The 20,356-nt window shown below is 38.6% G+C and overlaps 1 protein-coding gene across 1 annotated transcript; it reads right to left on the bottom strand.

The window, feature by feature from the left end:
* Nucleotides 1–26: 26 nt before the first annotated feature.
* On the bottom strand, nucleotides 27–19,821 carry LOC131738138 (regulator of G-protein signaling 5-like). The gene is made up of 5 exons (XM_059031825.1): nucleotides 19,628–19,821; nucleotides 14,371–14,484; nucleotides 13,152–13,213; nucleotides 3,504–3,670; nucleotides 27–3,205 (listed from the first exon to the last, which is right to left on the bottom strand). The coding sequence occupies exons 1-5, from the start codon at nucleotides 19,669–19,671 to the stop codon at nucleotides 3,047–3,049; spliced, it is 546 nt and encodes a 181-aa protein (XP_058887808.1). The 5' UTR covers nucleotides 19,672–19,821; the 3' UTR covers nucleotides 27–3,046.
* Between the last annotated feature and the right edge of the window lie 535 nt (nucleotides 19,822–20,356).

Below are 20,356 nucleotides of genomic sequence, written 5' to 3'. Positions count from 1 at the left end.
TAAATAAATACATCTTGAGGAAATGATGGTATTAATGCATCTTTATATTGTTGACTATAATACAAATTACATGCATATGGTGTCATATAGTTTCAGCATTGACCCAATAAGCCCTTAATTGCATTTATTGTCTTGAGGGATGGTTTTGATTCCAAAAGGGAAGCAATATGGTCAGGGCACTATTATTTTTGTATTTTAAGAATTGATTTTAATTGTCTTTGTCTTCTGAAATACTATTGCCTTTTAATGGGATTACATAATTAGACATTTACATGTTTTTCTTTTGGGTGCATTCCAATTATAATGCAATCTTTTGGGGTTGTCAAATAACTGCATCTTCTACAATTTAAATTTCTGACCTGCAGTGTTTATTTTTTTAATGGGATGGCAATAAGCACTTAATTGATGTCAATGCTATGTTTTAAGTTTGATTTATACCTTGTGCAATAATAAGAAAAAAGACACATGCATAACATAGTATATTTAATACATAGGTTAACATACATGTATATTATATATTGGTAAAACAGTGAAAGAAAGAAATAAAGAACTGAAATGTTTATTTTCTTGACATAAAGATATGTGTTAATAGGCATTAAGTACTGTAAGCATTTTTTTAATTGACATTTGTCATATTATATTTTTTAAGTGTGCAATACACTAAAAAAGGTATATATAAGTGTGTTTGTTAAAATAGCAGTCAATGGCATAAAGATTTATTCCACAGATAGATCACCACCCCATTCACAAAGGCCCTGTTCACAACAATTATTATACATTTTTAAAATTTAGTGTGCCCAATTTTACCCCCATTTTCTCTCCAATTTGAAGGTTCAGTGGACGTCCTCTGATCCCACCACCGAGACAGCTTCCTCTTTTACACCCAGTAACTTGAGAGCGGATATCAGCAAGCTACCAACCTCTGGAGGACAAAGGCCAGCCCTGCAGGTGTCCGCTTTTGAGCTCATTGGGCGCCTGGCCAGCAGGGTTCGCTGTAGCGCGATGCAGAGAAACAGTCCTTCCTGGTTATGTTTCCCTAACCCATGGGAGCACCAGAGCCAATGTGACGTGCCCTTGGGAATCCCCAGCGAACATGCGCTGTATGACTCACCCGGCACACCACATGTCTGTGCTTTTACCAGGTGAGCCACTCGGGAACCCTTCACAAAAATTGAACTCATAAATATTTTAGCAAATGTCTGATATTCATAAAACATGTCTGTGCTTCTTTAACAACAGCAACAAGGCCCAGAGGTTTAACGCCCTCAGTCGACTGTGCAAGAAAATGGATGATTGCAACAGCATTTAAATTTTGAGATTTACTTAAGACAAATAGTTGTTTATGTACTGAAATTAAGCCAACACATGTGAACTGGACTGTAGCCTAATGTGGTCATATCTATTATTAGAAACATGTTTGATTAATCCTAAACTATGTGGGTAATGTTACATCCCTACTTAATCATTATTGTAATTTGGAGCAGAATGCATTTCATTACCTGTAAATAAAGGATTTGGAAGGATTTGGAACTGAGCCTGGATTGCACACTCATCATTTATCACTTTAAAGGATAAACTTCAACGGACAAGTACAATTTTGATTTAGTTCCACTCCTACTCAATCTTCCCAACATATCCACTTGAGCTTTAGTGGTGATTGTGAAACTACTTAGCATATCCGCAAAGGAAATCTGAAACTTTCTCAGGCATAGTACTGGCATGGAGTGGAGGCTTAGTTTGCTGGTGCTATAAATTGAAAAGGTAATTCGAACTTGTCTGTTTACTGTGAGGCTTCCTGAACTTTACAAAGTTCAGTTTTTCTTGGTATGCAGCTGATTGCTTTAGTATTGCATTAGAATCTTTTAAGTGAGTTTCCCAAAGATGAAATAGGAATTGCATTTACCATACATCCTCCCCAACACAACCTTTCAAATGTTAAGTGTATCTATTAAGAATGAGGGGCATTGTTTAACACCAGTTCCTTTTGAATAAAGGGCAACCAATTCTGTAAACATGTAAGATGTTTTGTAACCTAAACACTGTGTCTGGAATATATAATAGAACACCTGACAGTTGTTAAGTTAAGAGGTGAATCGTGCATTAGAACAGGTTTTGTAGAATGCTGACTCTTTAAAATGGTTACCATGCCATTCCTGAACTAGATCTTCAGAAGCATTAAGCTTGTTTATGAAGGGATTTTGACAATATTGTTTTATTGTATAATTCAAACAGAATTTTTGAAAAACAGGAAAATCTATATTTTTGATGATGTACACATATTATGCTTTATACACATTACTTAGTATAACTACTACAGTACTTAAGGGAAACTGACAAACACGTATTATATGGAAGGCCAAGGTTAACAGCAATGCACTGTTTGCTTAACAGCTCGTTTGCGATATTCTGTGGGCTGTGTAAAGCCATCTTGAAGCAAGTTGGAAAAGGCTGTAAAGAATCAACACGGGTTGTAGATTAAGGTTATCTATCCATATTTTTGGGCCATATTCCTTGCCATGTCTCAATTGAATTATGTACTATTTGTAAATCTAACATGAAATACTGTACTGTTATTATGGATTCCGGTAGACTTTTGCGATAGAATTTTGTAGTTTCTTTGATTACATGATGTTAAATAAAAGGTCTAAATTAAGTTCAAAGTTTTTTTTTTTAATTATGTCTCAATCCTAAAATTTTAGGTGATGTTAAACTTTTGGCCATAGCTGTACACTTCAGCTGTCAGACCACTGAAATGCTACATCTTGTCTACCTAGGCCACTGTTTAGTTATTCCTGTTTAAAGATTAGGCTTGTTGTGTACATTATTTCATTTTGTGAGTTAGTATTAAGAAAACTATTTGTGTGTTACGCAAACCTGGAACAAATCTCAAATGATAGGAAACAGTGGCTTTTAAATAGTTGGATAAACAACCTAGAAACCAAATTATTACACTTCATTATAACGGAATTTGTTTGAAGTCAGAGATGTTAAGAAAAGTTTACTGAGATTTGGAAGATGAGATGCTTTACACAGCCCAACCACATTGCTATATCAGTTCCTGATATTGCTCTGACCGCAAAAACCTGCCAAATGAGTCCTTCTCCATAAGGGCATGGATCCTCTTCTGGGCCAGTTCAAAACTGGTCTGTGAAGGCTCCACAAGGTTCCTGATGGTCACATCTTTGGTGAAATGGTCAATGTTCACCTGTTGGTCAAAGATAGCTGGTTACCATTTAGAATAATTATCAGTTGGTAAGCAATGGCACTTGTCACAAACAGATATTATTGATGCTCTAGTTAATTTTTCTTTAATAATACATGAGCTGTAGCTCCTGCAGTAAGATGGCCTTGTAAGACCTGCATTATTCATCATATAATGTCTAAAATAAAAGGTAACAAAAGAAAGTATTTTAAGAATTATCTACAAACCTCTGACAATCAAACCAAATAGCTAAAACCAGTACCCCAGTAAGAAATATGCAATCAGTATTTTTGCAACCAACCTCTTTAGGAGCGTCTTTCAGAATAAACTCCTCATAGATCTTTTTAGCCTTGGAGGCCAGTTTCACTGGGGACTTGGTCTTTTTGTAGTCCTCACAGGCCATCCAGAACTCGATGTTCTCCTCACTGAACTCAGACCTCAGGAAGCTCCTGAAAGTGGCCAGACCATCTGTAAAATAGAACCGATGGAAAAATCAATTTCTGAATTTATTACTGTACTGTATGTAGCAGAGAGGAATCAGATGCGACATATGAAGCCTTTAAGCCACTTAAGCTATTGTGGGGTAACTGAAGGACAAATCTGGCCCAAATTACTTTGATGTCTGGCTGTGTTGGGGCTTTATGCCATATAAGACAGTCTTGATCAAATCTTTACTACAAAAGTGCTTGTGCGTCAGTAACAGGCTGAAGGCATTTGGTTTGAAAGACCACGAGTCAAATAAAGTCACACATGATTAATAACTTCTTACAATGTTTAAAAAAACCTCACTGGGGTCTAAAGTGTTTTTGACAAATACCAAGATAAGCTGAAAACAAGGAAAACACAAAAACAATATGAAAATACTTAACATTCCTTCAGCCCTTGCTTGTTTGAAGCTAACATCATGTCCAGCTGACATGCTTCGAAAAACATTTATATTCTCTATTCTGTTAAACTGCCAAACATTGACACATACTATCTTTCAAGGAAGAATATTAATATACATAAACTCCTACAAGCAGCTGGAAGAAAAGACATGCTATGAATTCCCAATACCTATTTCATACTTGGATACTGCTACAGATTTTTAAGGAAATATTACTGCAAGTCCTTGATTGTATTATGTTCAGGCTATATTAAACAAGGTATAACACTGACTGTCAACTACGACTTGTTCTATATATAAGCTTTACAATAATCTTCACAGAAATTTTGTTTTTCACACCTAACATATTTTATTGTAAATACGTTTCTGTTCCATAACATTTTTTTTTAAAATTTGTCTCATTTGTTTTTTAATTGACATGACTTTTTCAACTTAAGAGAAACATCTCGGCAAGTTAATGGATAAATAAAGTGTATGTAAAAAAATAAATAAATAAACAAAAAAACTCCTTATGGAATATCAATGGTAATTAGAACATTTGGTAAAGAGAGCAGCCCTCATTCTATGGATGCCTTGCTATTAAAAAGAACAGGTTATCCTGAAGTGGATTTTTAATTTTTTTTTGCCTGAGGGGAGGTCTCATGAAGGGCCTCAGTTTGGCAAATGAATGAAAAGGCCTCTATCAAATGAGTGCCATGGCATAAGCGTGGCAGTGTACAGCTGTCTTTCTGCTTAGGAATCTACCCCTAGAGACTCATATGTAAAGGGTTTTAACATGAGCACAGGACACTTTGTCATAATACATACACTTTGTCATAATACAGTTTATCATAATACAACTTCAGAAAAAAATATATATTTTAGGCAACTGGTACCCAAGCTCTTGAGGATCGTGGATATTTTTTGTGTATGCATTAGCTTAAGCATGTCCAATTCATATTTTGCAGTGTATTTCAATTGCTTAACTACATTGTCTTTTTTTCTGTGGCTATGGCCTACAACATTACTTTCCAAATCTCTATGTTAGCTAAAATTGTAGGGTATGCTGCTACCAGCTTTCCAATGTTTTGTTATACTGTAGTTAGTATACTTCTCATGGATGTGTGTTTTAAAGCCAAACTATGGAGGTATTATGATGTACCAGTAAGTGGATGATACATGATATTGCTAAGTGTATTATACAAAATTGCTATATATTTTATCCCACTCGTAATTCAGTACCAGTATCTGTATTTCACAAAAAAATAAACTTTTATCAAAACTGCAGTGGCTCTACTCCTTTAATTTGCATGCTGATAAAAGTGGCATTGTGCTTTGTTGCTTAGATGATGAGATTGTCGCCTCACTCATGCACCATCAATAAATGAAAGATAAATAACCTTTGACACTTATTGTCTCCAACATTAGACAAATGCCAACAGTATTTGTTTAATTTTCTAACAGATGGCAGCTGTGTTTGGACAGAATAAATGTATATTCTGTCCAAACACAGCCATCCAGAATAACTTATTACCAAAATCTGCGTCTAATCTTATTGTTGAAAACCCTCGCTGTAGCCGTTTTTATTTACTTTGTAAAATTCATAAGCCTACCAACCCAGGCCGTCCTATTGTATCAGCATGTTCCTGCCCCACTGAAATAATTTCCAAGTTCCTTGATGATGTCTTCAGACCCATTGTGGAATCTCTACCTTCATACGTTAAAGACTCTAACCATTTTTTGCAAATAATAGATAATTTTTATTTAAATGGTAACAGTGAAAATATAACTTTCTTCTCAATGGATGTCAAAAGCCTCTACACAGTTATCCCCAACAGTGACGGTTTACAAGCACTAAAATACTTCCTTGATAAATGGACAATAAAAGAACCTGCAACCGATATTCTTTTGCAACTAGCCCAACTCGTCCTTTCTTTGAATTGTTTCTCCTTTAATGGAGACTTTTATAAACAAATTAGAGGTGTCAGCATGGGAACAAAAATGGGGCCCTCTTATACGTCTTTTTATGGGATGGATCGAAAATAAAGTTTTTCAACAGTACAAGGGACATACACCAATGTTATATCATACATTGAACACTAATGAAGATTTAATGGATTTCATATATTTTATTGACCAGTTTCATCCAGCTCTAAAGTATACATGGAACATTTCTAAACAAATTTCTTTCTTAGACATTACCATCACGGTTTCTAATTGTACCATCAATACTACAATCTTCTAAAAGAAACAGACTCTCATTCATATCTAAGATACGACTCCTCACATCCCAAATCTTGTCACAACTCCATTCCATACTCCCAATTACTAAGACTGAGATGCATTTGCAGTGATGATACTGCTTTTTTGAATAAAACAAATGACATGTGTGCATTTTTCAAAAACTGTGGTTTTCCAGACACTATACTTAGAGAAGCTCAGTTACGAGTATCGACAATAAACAGAAAGGATGCCTTGTACAAAACCAAAACACAGAATACCAACAATCGTATTCCCCTTGTTCTTACATATCATCATATGACCAAAAAAGTAGAACACATTATACAAAGAAATTTTAGCATTCTTCAAGATGATCCTTCTACAGCTCCTATTTTCAATAACCCTACTCTAATGTCATACAGAAGAGACAAAAATCTAAGAGAGCATCTGGTCCAAGGTAACATTCGACCCAATCTTAAGAGTATGTTTCCATGCAATAGGTCACGATGTGCAACTTGTAAATACATTCACAGCAACACAGTAGTTAAGGGAGCAAAATCCTCATTTACTATCCATGATACTTTTACTTGCATTAGTAAAGGAATAGTATATTGCATTGGCTGCATCAAATGTAACAAGCTATATATTGGTGAAACAAAACGACGCTTGGCTGATTGCTTCGTGGAACATCTGAGAAGTATACAAATTAACACCTCTACCTTTCCTGTCACCAGACATTTTAACAGAAATGACCACACTATAGAAGACATCACAATTTGTGGGATGGTTCAATGCTATGGAACTAATGCTGTCAGGAAACAAAAGGAATGTGAACTTATTTTCAAACTAGGCACTTTGGAGCCATTTGGAATGAACATTCTATTCTGAGGTCATCATCATCTCATCATCAACATTCTTGAATTTTGTTTAAAAGACTACTTGTTTGTTTTTTATCAACTTCTTAAAGCACTGTTTTTTTGTATTCAGCCGATGAAGGACTTGTAGTCCGAAACGTCCTGATAATTGATTTGTAATCAATTATTCTACCTTTTTAAGTACCTGAAATATCCTTTTCTTTTTTTTCTTTTTCCTATATATATAAGAACATATGGGGCTCCCTAGTGGCGCATCCAGTAAAAGCACTCGCTAGAGTGCAGGATGCGCTCTATAGCCTGGACGTCGCCGGTTCGAGTCCACTATTCCACAGCCGACCGTGGACGGGAGCTCCGAGGGGGCGGCGCTCAATTGGCCGAGCGTCGTCCGGGGGAGGGAGGGTTAGGTCGGCCAGGGTGTCCTCGGCTCACCACGCACCAGCGACCCCTGTAGTCTGGCCGGGCGCCTGCAGGCTTGCCTGTAAGCTGCCCAGAGCTGCGTTGTCCTCCGACGCTGTAGCTCTGAGGCGACTGCATGGTGAGTCTGCAGAGTGTAAAGAAGCGGGCGGCTGACGGCACACGCTTCGGAGGACAGCGTGTGTTCATCTTCGCCCCTCCCGAGTCAGCGCAGGGGTGGTAGCGGTGAGCTGAGCCTAAAAATAATTGGGCATTTCAAATTGGGGAGAAAACAATAAAAACTGATTGGCAACGACTAAATTTTTAAAATAAAATTAATATATATATTGTGGCAAAGTGCCCCGCCCCTGTGTGCATTTGTGTGATCTGTGGTGTATGTTGCGTGCGTGTGTGTGTTAATGTTGGTGTATAGATTGGTACACGGGATATAAACGGGTCTGTGTTTCACGTATATTTAAAGTGTAGATTTGTATTTAGGCACGAGGAGAGCACAAATCACTTCACGTGCTGGTTAAATGTAATGTGTGGCACGGGGTTGCACGTAATGAATTCACGTGCTGGGATTCAAGTGAGTAATTAATTAGTAATTGAATCCCAGCACAACAGTATATATAGATGCACAGTTTCACTCAGTCGTGGTTAGGTGTTCGGAAGAGGAGAACGGGAGAGAGAGAGAGGAGAGTTAAGTTAAAGATCGTAAAAGTGAAGATAAGTGTGTGTACTCACCGTGTTTGTTTGTCTCCGAGCACCGTTTGTGTTTAGTGCGTTTTGTTTGTCTTTTTACTTTGGCGTATAGTGCCGTGTCCCGTGTTTTGTGCTGTTTTCAACCCTTTTATTTGTTAATAAACGCTGAGTGCAGCCATTGCACTCAGCTCATCATCAACCACTGTCTTTGTTTTGAATTCCTGTCTGGTCTGACGCCACCCACTCTGGCCGTCTTTGTGACACGTGGTGTCAGAAGTGGGATAGCCGCGCCTCCAAGCGTCAGACCAGGAGGGGTATGGATTAAAAAAAAAAAAAAAAAAAAAAAAAAATTACAAATATTGTTTTGGGGGAAAAAAACAAAACAAAACAAAAAAATCAATGGCAGAAGACGCCATCAAACTGCGGGGCTGGTTCCTGGAGAATGCTGGGCTGGAGGCCCAGTCTCTGCCCATGGTCGTCCGGGCCCTGTGGATGATGGACAGTGAGAGATGGGAGGCCTTTCAGGAGGAACACACCCCAAGCACCTTGGAGGAAGGTGTGGAGTTTGTCCTCAGCTACCTGGAGGCAACCATCAACGGAACAGCAGCCCAGGTAGCAGGACCACCAGCAGAGGGTGAGTACCTGCTGTCCCCATCTCCACCAGCAGAGGGTGAGTACCTGCTGTCCCCATCTCCACCAGCAGAGGGTGAATGCCTGCTGGTTTTGCCTCCACAGCCCAAGTGGGAGGAGCCTGAGCGTCCACAGCCCAAGCGGGAGGAGCCTGAGCGTCCACAGCCCAAATGGGAGGAGCCTGAGCGTCCACAGACCAAGCGGGAGGAGCCTGAGCGTCCACAGCCCAAATGGGAGGAGCCTGAACGTCCTACGCCTGAGTGGGAGGAGCCCGAACGTCCTACGCCTGAGTGGGAGGAGCCCGAACGTCCTACGCCTGAGTGGGAGGAGCCCGAACGTCCTACGCCTGAGTGGGAGGAGCCCGAACGTCCTACGCCTGAGTGGGGGGAGCCCGAACGTCCACAGCCCAAGAGGGGGGAGTCGGTGCGTCCACAGCCCAAAAGGGAGGAGTCGGTGCGTCCACAGCCCAAAAGGGAGGAGTCGGTGCGTCCACAGCCCAAAAGGGAGGAGTCAGTGCGTCCACAGCCCAAAGGGAGGCAAGTCGGGGCTTCCACAGCCCTGGGACCCAAGCCACCAGCAGAGGGAAAATGCCTGCTGGTTCAGCCCCAAGGGCCGGAAGGGGAGGAGTTACAGGCCCAACCCCCTGGAAATTTTTGGGGGGGAGAGGGGCAGGAGGCTGGTGTCCCCCAGCAGCCTCTATTCATGCTGCTGAAGGCAGCACGGCGCGCACCAGCCCAGCCGCCACAGCGGAGGGAGCCAGCGCCGCCAGGAGCAGAGGAGCTGCCTCTGCCTCCGCCACCTCCACCGCTTCCTCCACTAGGAGCAGAGGAGCAGGAGCTGCCTCTGCCTCCACCACCACCAGGAGCAGAGGAGCAGGAGCTGCCTCTGCCTCCGCCACCTCCACCGCTTCCTCCACTAGGAGCAGAGGAGCAGGAGCTGCCTCTGCCTCCACCACCGCCAGGAGCAGAGGAGCAGGAGCTGCCTCTGCCTCCACCACTTCCAGGAGCAGAGGAGCAGGAGCTGCCTCTGCCTCCATCACCTCCAGGAGCAGAGGAGCAGGAGCTGCCTCTGCCTCCACCACCTCCAGGAGCAGAGGAGCAGGAGCTGCCTCTGCCTCCACCACCTCCAGGAGCAGAGGAGCTGGAGCTGCCTCTGCCTCCACCACCGCCAGGAGCAGAGGAGCTGGAGCTGCCTCTGCCTCCACCATCTCCAGGAGCAGAGGAGCTGGAGCTGCCTCTGCCTCCACCACCGCCAGGAGCAGAGGAGCTGGAGCTGCCTCTGCCTCCGCCACCGCCCGGAGCAGAGGAGCAGGAGCTGCCTCTGCTGCCCGTACCTCCGCAGGGAGTACGGTGGCCGGAGCCCCAGAAAGGGGAGCTGCCGGCCACGAAGAAGGGGGACGAGGTCTGGAGACCACTTTCCCCAGCAGCAGTTTCGCTGCAGGAGTTCTTGTGGCCGGAGCCCCACAGGAGGGAGCTGCCGGCTACGAAGAAGGGGGAGGTCGGGGGACCACCTGCCCCCGCAGCTTTTTCGCTGCAGGATGGGACCAACAGGCTGTCAGCCGTGCCACTACCGGCAGGGGTGCTGACAGCATTGCCAGCCAAGGGCCCACTGAAGCCTCCCTTCCCAGCCCGAGACTTTGTTCTGGACTGCTGGGTTTTTAAGGGGGGAGGTGGCCGTTGAGGCCATGTGTGCTGCGCACAAGGGGGGGTATATGTGGCAAAGTGCCCCGCCCCTGTGTGCATTTGTGTGATCTGTGGTGTATGTTGCGTGCGTGTGTGTGTTAATGTTGGTGTATAGATTGGTACACGGGATATAAACGGGTCTGTGTTTCACGTATATTTAAAGTGTAGATTTGTATTTAGGCACGAGGAGAGCACAAATCACTTCACGTGCTGGTTAAATGTAATGTGTGGCACGGGGTTGCACGTAATGAATTCACGTGCTGGGATTCAAGTGAGTAATTAATTAGTAATTGAATCCCAGCACAACAGTATATATAGATGCACAGTTTCACTCAGTCGTGGTTAGGTGTTCGGAAGAGGAGAACGGGAGAGAGAGAGAGGAGAGTTAAGTTAAAGATCGTAAAAGTGAAGATAAGTGTGTGTACTCACCGTGTTTGTTTGTCTCCGAGCACCGTTTGTGTTTAGTGCGTTTTGTTTGTCTTTTTACTTTGGCGTATAGTGCCGTGTCCCGTGTTTTGTGCTGTTTTCAACCCTTTTATTTGTTAATAAACGCTGAGTGCAGCCATTGCACTCAGCTCATCATCAACCACTGTCTTTGTTTTGAATTCCTGTCTGGTCTGACGCCACCCACTCTGGCCGTCTTTGTGACAATATATATATATATATAAGAACATAAGAACATAAGAACATAAGAAAGTTTACAAACGAGAGGAGGCCATTCAAACAATCTTGCTTGTTTGGTTGTTAGTAGCTTATTGATCCCAGAATCTCATCAAGCAGCTTCTTGAAGGATCCCAGGGTGTCAGCTTCAACAACATTACTGGGGAGTTGGTTCCAGACCCTCACAATTCTCTGTGTAAAAAAGTGCCTCCTATTTTCTGTTCTGAATGCCCCTTTATCTAATTTCCATTTGTGACCCCTGGTCCTTGTTTCTTTTTTCAGGTCAAAGAAGTCCCCTGGGTTGACATTGTCTATACCTTTTAGGATTTTGAATGTTTGAATCAGATCGCCTCGTAGTCTTCTTTGCTCAAGACTGAATAGATTCAATTCTTTTAGCCTGTCTGCATACGACATGCCTTTTAAACCCGGGATAATTCTGGTTGCTCTTCTTTGCACTCTTTCTAGAGCAGCAATATCCTTTTTGTAACGAAGTGACCAGAACTGAACACAATATTCTAGATGAGGTCTTACTAATGCATTGTAGAGTTTTAACATTACTTCCCTTGATTTAAATTCAACACTTCTCACAATATATCCGAGCATCTTGTTGGTCTTTTTTATAGCTTCCCCACATTGTCTAGATGAAGACATTTCTGCGTCAACATAAACTCCTAGGTCTTTTTCATAGTTCCCTTCTTCAATTTCAGTATCTCCCATATGATATTTATAATGCACGTTTTTATTGCCTGCATGCAATACTTTCATTTGCCATGTGTCTGCCCAATTCTGAATGCTGTCTAGATCATTTGAATGACCTTTGCTGCTTCAACAGTGTTTGCCACTCCTCCTATTTTTGTGTCGTCTGCAAATTTATTCTGTTCACTCACTTTGCATTTAGTTAATTGATAAATATAATCAATTAACATTTTTGAAATCATTCTTACTTTACAGCATTTTTTCACACCTGCCTAAAACTTTTGCACAGTACTGTGTGTATATATATATATATATATATATATATATATATATATATATATATATATATATATATATATATATATATATATGTTTCCACTGTGGATAAACTTGTGCAGCCATTGCTTTGCCATTGTCCTGCTAGAGCATTGCCATTTAGAAGAGAAACTCATTTCAAAGTAAACCTGTAAATGTCAACTGCTGTCTATTTAACAAATGGAAAATAACTTGTGAAATATTCCATATAAAAATACTGCACCAAAGCCAGCTGGAAGTCAACGTTCATTAGTCACTTTAAAAGTCAATTGCTTTTACTGAAAATCTGTCTTTAAACATCTTTGCAAGTTTAAATAGACTAAACATTCCATGCATACCATAGAGAAACAATGTACTCAACTTCATGTTCTTGGATTTTGCCATACTATAAACAAAATGATAAATGAATCAGGGTAGCAGTGTGGAGTAGTGGTTAGGGCTCTGGCCTCTTGACTGGAGGGTCGTGGGTTCAATCCCAGGTGGGGGACACTGCTACTCTACCCTTGAGCAAGGTACTTTACCTAGATTGCTCCAGTAAAAACCCAACTATATAAATGGGTAATTGTATGTAAAAAATAATGTGATATATTGTAACAATTGTAAGTTGCTCTGGATAAGGGTGTCTGCTAAGAAATAAATAATAATATGTTTCTATTATCTTTTGTTATTCGGGGATGCAAGAGGTTCACAACACTTTTCCTTCTTTTAAGAGAAGGCATTGAGTAGTGTGATGTAACCTGTAGCTGTTTGACATTTAAGGACAATATATTCTGCACAAATAAATGAATATGATTCTGCAAGTAAGCTTACTTTAAAGTAAAGGTGTATGCTTAATAAGATTGTATCAGCAGGGATTTTGAAGGTACCACATATGTTAAGATAATGGGATGCAGATGCAAATGACTTACAGTTGTTGAGTAACACTTTATCCAGGGATTCACGCCACTGCAGCGCTTCTTCTGGTGATGGTCTGTAAAATAAAACACATGGGAGGTTGACAATGGGCAGTTTTCTATGAAATTGCATTTATCAGAGTTGTATATAGAAAGTTGATTAGATTTATAAGTATATCTGTGGGAATGCATAGGAGAGATTGCAGGTTCAGTACAAATCTCCCAGTTGCTACTGTACACATTAAAGGATAGGAGTGCCAAGCACCCATATTGGTTCTAATTTGTTTATTCACAAAACTTTATTAAGACTGTTTTAAGAAATGCTTTCCAAGGGCATTTTTAGAAAGGTGTTTATAAACTTAGATCAAATCATGCTTTAATCATGCTTTTTAAAATAACAATACAACCTAAGCTTTTGTAAAACCTCTAAGCCTCTGTGAAAAGGTTTCATTACTTGATACTTGAAACAGTCCTTAAAGTTATCTAAATAAATCACAGTTTAAACACAATAAGTAACTTTTTAATAAGTGCTAAGGTCATATACTAATTAATCTATTTTACCTTAATTAGCAGGCTTGAAACCTCTAAAGTTCCCAGTTCTATCATTAATTGTAAAAACATGATCTGTTACATGGCAGTATAACAAAGTACACAGACCTTTGTTGAATAGGGACTGATTCAACAGCAATCATTTATGTGGCCAGGGTAACGGCCAATCATAAGAGTAAGACATGCTCTTATTAAGTACAATCTGAGCGTTTTGCTCGAGGGCTTTAATCCAAATTAAATTAAGTCTCCTAATGATGAAACCATTTATAAGAGAACAGATGGGCGATACTGAAAAAGGCAGCACAGTCTGTCTTGTGCCACTAACATTAATTTATGTCAGTTTGTATCCATATGAGTAGAAGCTGTTGTCACTCAATTGAAATTAAAACTTGAAAAACAGAATTTTATGGTTCATCTAAAAAGGGTATTTAACATTCCTGTTTATTGTGCACAATTCACATTACTGTTAAGAATAGTACCCTCTTGTCTGCTAACCAACTACTTCATAATAGAGCCTAAACCAAATAATCAATTACCACTACAAGTGCTGGTCAGAAAATCTATTAAAATGTTTTCAGGGAATGCTTTCAGTGTCCCTGACACAAAAAAACCCAGAGAAATAATACAACAAATCTCACATTTATGTAGCCACCAATCTAGATTTGAATGTTGTAAAGTTACTTACTTCTGAAACTTCTCTGGCTTCTTCTCAGGCTTTTCTGGGTAAGGGATAATAAGGTCAATGGCATTTTCAGGTTTTTGGAGGAGTGTCCCCAATTTAAACTTGATCTCCTTAGCCCTATAAAAAGAGATACACACACATATGACATGGTTATATCATTGTATGCATTCCCAAAAACATAAAAAACAGGATTCAGGAACTCATTAAAAGCATTACATATGAACAAATACGTTTGTTGTAAACTATGTACTGTATGTGACTGTGTATGGGATATTTCAAAGCTCAGTGACATATTTAGATGATCTCATCAAAACATTGAAAATGTAGTAATTTAATATACAGTAGTGAGTGATGGGACTGGAATAAACCTATGATTACAAGTAATTAAATAAATGAGATGTGTTTATACAGTTGTAGTCAAAAGTTTACATACCCCAATGGAAATTTATAATTTCTAGAAAGTTCTTGAAAACAAATAATGATAGGAAAAATCTTTTGTAGCAAAAGTTTTACTTTTGTTGATGAGGAAACAAAGTTACAAGAAATAGACGTCTACAATTATTTATTTCAGCAATTTTTTGGCAAAACTCCAAAAATGCTAATTCAAACGTATTCATACCCTGACAAGGAAAATTAAATTAATAGCTAGTTGAGACATCTTTAGCAATAATAACCTCTTTTAAATGATTAGGATATTTGTCAATTAGCTTTTGGCATGATTCATTAGTGATTTTTGACCATTCTTCAACGCAAAATTGTTCCGGTTCATTCAAAGTTCGAGGACTTCTCTTGAGCATTCTTCAACTCATACCAAAGATTCTCAATCGGATTTAGATTGGGACTTTGACTAGGCCATTCCAGAACCTTGATTTTATTCTTTAACCATTCTGAAGTAGATTTTGAAGTTTCGTAGGAGAGGGTTTCAGATGATTGGCCAATATCTTTTGGTATGCTATGGAATCCATTTTACCATGTATTAGAACTGAATTTCCTGTGCCATTAGAGGAAAAACAGCCCCATAGAAGGATATTACCACCTAGGTACAGTAGGTATGGTGTTCTTTTCTTTTTATGCCTCACCAGACTTTCTCCAAACGTAGTGACTATCAGTGTGACCAAATAGCTCCATTTTTGTTTCATCACTCCACAAAACCTTTTACCAGAACTCATATCCATCATTCAAATGCCATTTTGCAATCTTTAAGCGATTGTCCTTGTGACGTTTTACTAAGAGTGACTTTTTAACCTTGGCCTGCGACCATTGAGACCATCACCATGCAATACTCGACCTATGGTTGAAATGGAAACCCCAGTCCCACTTACAGCTAATTCACTTTGAATATCTTTGGCAGTCAGTCTCACATTGTTATCAACCTTCCTCGCAATTCTTCTATTTGTTCTTGGTGAAAGAACCTTCTTTCTTCCAGACTGAGGGAACATTGTGACAGTACCACGCGTCTTGTACTTCTTGATAATAGAAACAATAGTTGAAATTGGGATACACAAATGCTTGGAAATCTTCTTGTATCCTTCTCCAGCTTTATGACAATAAATATTTTTCTGCCTTCAGATAGCTCTTTACTTTTTCCCCATATTGACAGCAATCATCCTATGCCTAACCCTTTTATACTCTCTAAGAATGTTCACCTACAATCCAGCATTTTCTAGACTTTGCTAGAATTAGGTTCTGCATTATCATATTGAAATTTCTAGCACTTTGCAGACAATACTATCATAGCATCAAAGAGTATGAATCTTTTTGAATTAGCATTTTTGGAGTTTTGCAAATACATTTCTGAAATAAATAATTGTAGACATCTATTTCTTGTAACATTTTTTCCTCATCCACAAAAGCAAAACTTTTGTCACAAAAGATTTTTACGAAAATTCTTTGTTTTCGAGAAATTTCTAGAAATTATAAATTTACATTGGGGTATGTAAACTTTTGACTACAAATGTATATGCATAAGTGAAACAAATACTGTTTCCTATTACAGTTCATAAGGACATATTTGTGATGAATGAAAAGACAACAAAACAAATCATGGGGACCTTATATCATGTTACTGTCTGAAATAAAATGAAAAAGCAGAGATAACCATGGTAGGTATTTGATGCAATCCATGGTTATTCCCTAACACTGTGAAATAAAATCCAGCAGTGGCTTATCCCAGTGAGTTAGGTTGACCCTAAGGATATCAATATATGTGAACAAGTAAAACAGTTAGAAAACGATCCATACAAGATAAAGTTGTAATCATTTTCCTTGATGCAGTTACTTGCAGTTCCACCTACAGTACAACACCAACAACACTACTGGTAAAAAAAGAGAAATCATTAATTCAGCACTCAACTGTTCTGGTACATGTACATCTATTACCTGTCATTATGAAGTGTGACCATTTAATTAAAACCATTCATTTACTTGCACAACCATTGATTCGCTAGGTTGTGCAGCTGTCTGTGTTGAAAGCACATTTTCAGTCAACCGTTACTGATTCTTTGGTTGCGTATTGGTCTAACCCCATGCTGCAGAGTGAAAATGTACTAAGAGCTCAGACCTAACCACAACCCTCTGATTCTCATCACTATCTAGACAGCAATTTCTCTAAAAGTTCAACAGATCATGCAGTGTCTGTACTACTTAATATCTAGTTTTATGTAAGAGGACAAAGGGGTTCTTAGATGCATACAAAATCTAGACACCACATGACGACATATGGTTTTCAAATGTTCTGGCTTTATTGTAGGCAATCCATATCAACAAGTTTTTATTGGAAGCTTTCTGTTATCTCATTTCTCAACAGCTAAATAAATGGTTGTTGAAAGCAAAACAATGTTGAATCATGTTTGGCTCCTGACAGAAGTACTAGACAGTGACCATCTGTTAAAAATACTGGTAGAGTGATACTTCAAAATTACAAACCCTACAAATTAAATAACCGGTCAACCAAAAACACCACTTAGAGCTGAAAGAGGGCTCCAAGGTCTCAACTATGAATTTTACTGTTTAAACACTGTTCTCCTGTCATATTTTAGTTTTCTTCTTCTTCTTCTTCTTCTTCTTCTTCTTCTTCTTCTTCTTCAACATGTAGTCATGTTTGGTTTTCAGCCTTATGAACACCCTCTTTACTAATGTATTTGCAATGTTGGGGTTCTACTGTATTTTGGACATACTATGTAAAATAAACACATGTTTCAAAGTGCTTCATTGGAAGGGTGAGAGATAGTTCATAGCTTTCCCTACAACATCATATTTTCCTATTCCCGCAAAGCATGAGAAGATGATGTACTCTACCTAGCATTCTTGACCTTCGCAAGACTAAGCAAAGTACTCTGCAAAAAGGGTCAGGAAGATTAATTAACCCTTTTTTATATGTTGTACAGATAAGCCTGTTTAAAATAACAAAGGGATGGATATGGGTAGACTAGAGAAGACATGATTGGTGAGCTTTGGGTGTTTTACTGAATGATGCACATCAACTTGTAAAGATAACTAAATTAGGTGCTACTATTATGTGTTTTTAGGCTCAGTGTATTTACAGTTCAATGAATTTTAGCTTGATGAACTTAATGTTGTACATCTGTTCCTGATCCGTTTCTTACCCATTTAGGACAATGACAAGGCAGTGCGATGCAAGAGAACACCATTGTGATAGAAATCCATTTGGTAATTTTTAAAAATGGTCATGTTAGGAAAATGAATACATTCTTGCAAAAAACGAGACTTGTTTTGATTCGATAAACATGCCATCGGTAATGAAAAAAATAACAACATAATTTGCTCTGTTTATTGCATTGTATTTTCTTAAAATTATTTTCCTTTAATTGCAAGTACAGTACTCAGAAGGTAGAGGTTATTAACCTGTATTAAAGCACAGGCAAGACAGTTTGGGTCAGATTAATTATTATTATTATTATTATTATTATTATTATTATTATTATTATTATTATTATTATTATTATTATTATTATTGCAATACGCATTGCACTAAAGTTAACAGTATTTACATACCTTCTTATCTTATTTACAGTACTATGTGTTCTTTTGTTTTCTTTAAAATGTTAAAAGTATACACATTGGAACTCTGTTTAAGTAGGTAAAATGAATAGTAAGAAAAAAAAGGCAGCTTGCCAAAGAAATACTGTACCAAGCATTGACTAGATATTTTATTGAAACCTGTTACAAATATCAGATTTCCAACACACAGAATGAACTCAGTTGTAAAACTGCATAGTTTTGGTCTCAAAGGTACAGATACCCAGTTATAACGAATTAAAGCTAGTAGTCTAATGATTTTCTACACGATTGCAACCGTGATAAACTGTAGCTTATATCATGAATAGACCAAATCACAAAACAAACCGATGCTTCTCTGAAAGAGCCCATTTTAAACCGTTCTCTAATAATCATGACGGAGATAAAACATTCTTCTCTCTAGCTAGGACCAACGCATTTCCAACTAATAATAATAATAATAATAATAATAATAATAATAATAACTTTAATTTGATATAGTCACTGCTGCCTTATAAATGAGGTTCTTCAGATAAAAGCCTGCCTATATTAAAATAAATCAGTTATCAGATATAAGCTTTTCATTGATATGAAACAGAATGATATACACACTGTAAATATGCTGTTTGTTTAAAGGCTGGCAGATGTTATATTCTACCAGCTGAAAGAGACTGTACATCATCACTTTAATACATACTTGTTAAATAAAAAATATGTTTTGTTCGTGGTCCCCATGGGTTACTAGTAAGTATACTTTTCTATAACATTGCTAGTATTATATATGTATATATTTGCTGTATGGTGTTTAAGAAAATTCCCAAGCTGGTTGAAAGTTAATTACAGTTACATGCTCCTGTAAAACACATATTACACTCTTTAAGACCACGTTTTGTCAGTAACCCAAGAATTAATATGCAATTTCATAACCATCTAAATATTTTATTGAAGTCTTCTGTGTTTGATATTCATTTTATCTGATGCTTTACTTGTTTAGTCAAAGCGAAACTAAGATGTTCTTGATTTAAATATCTATTATCTTTTAGGATTCGTCACACTCAAAAAGTTCAGCCATATAGCTGTACATACAGTCCATCAATAAATACATGTGTAACTAATCAAACCATTATACTTTTGACAATTTGGAAAATGACTTCAATAAGAAAATACAATATAAATCACTCAGCTCCAGTGCTACTGTGTAATAGAACTGTGTTAATTCAAAGAATATAAAAATCTTTCTCACCTTTCCAGACATGTCTGGGGTAAAGCTGCTAATCCTTTGCACATTTTAACAAGTTGTTACAGTCCTGTTCTCTCTCACAAAGTGCACAGTGAAGCTCTCTTTTTTTGCCTCTGTCTTATAGCTCTTGGGGTTTTATAGAGTCTGCCTGCTGGATCAAAGCCAGCCCAAAGCCCAGTCACAGGAGGACAGTGCTCGTGAAGGATGCCAGAGTCACTGTGAGGATGTTGGGACACCGGGAGCACAGAAGTAGATCAGTTTAGGGGATTTAATCCCAAACTAAGTACAGTGAGGGTTAGTAGTGCAGTAGGTTCCTGGAGCGGGACGTTCCTTTTACTGGGAGCAGTGCTCGCCATCTGTGGGCACAATTTTATTTTTTAACTTTGTTTTCTTTTGTTTTCTTTATTAAATCTGACACTAGGGCCATTGCTGGTACCCTAGTGGCAGCACCTGTGTGTTAATTAAATATGCGCGCCTGTGCGGCGTGTCAACACCCACTGCTCTGTGTCTGATTCATTATTATTCAGTGACGCCACACGTAAGTAACATCGGCCTGTTACAGTTACATTGAAATCTTCAGTTTTTAACTACAGGATCATCATCATTGGTATATGATTGCTTTTAAAAAAAATGATATTACCTCTAACCAACAAAACTAAAAGCACCAGGGCACACATGATCAAGCAGAGAAAGACATGGCTATTCAGTGATTATTTTTTGTTTTATCTTTGG

The sequence above is a fragment of the Acipenser ruthenus genome, chromosome 10, assembly GCF_902713425.1.
Source record: "Acipenser ruthenus chromosome 10, fAciRut3.2 maternal haplotype, whole genome shotgun sequence".
Lineage (NCBI taxonomy): Eukaryota > Metazoa > Chordata > Actinopteri > Acipenseriformes > Acipenseridae > Acipenser > Acipenser ruthenus.
The sequence above is the reverse complement of the archived record's forward strand: the minus strand, read 5'-3'. Positions and strand labels throughout refer to the sequence as shown.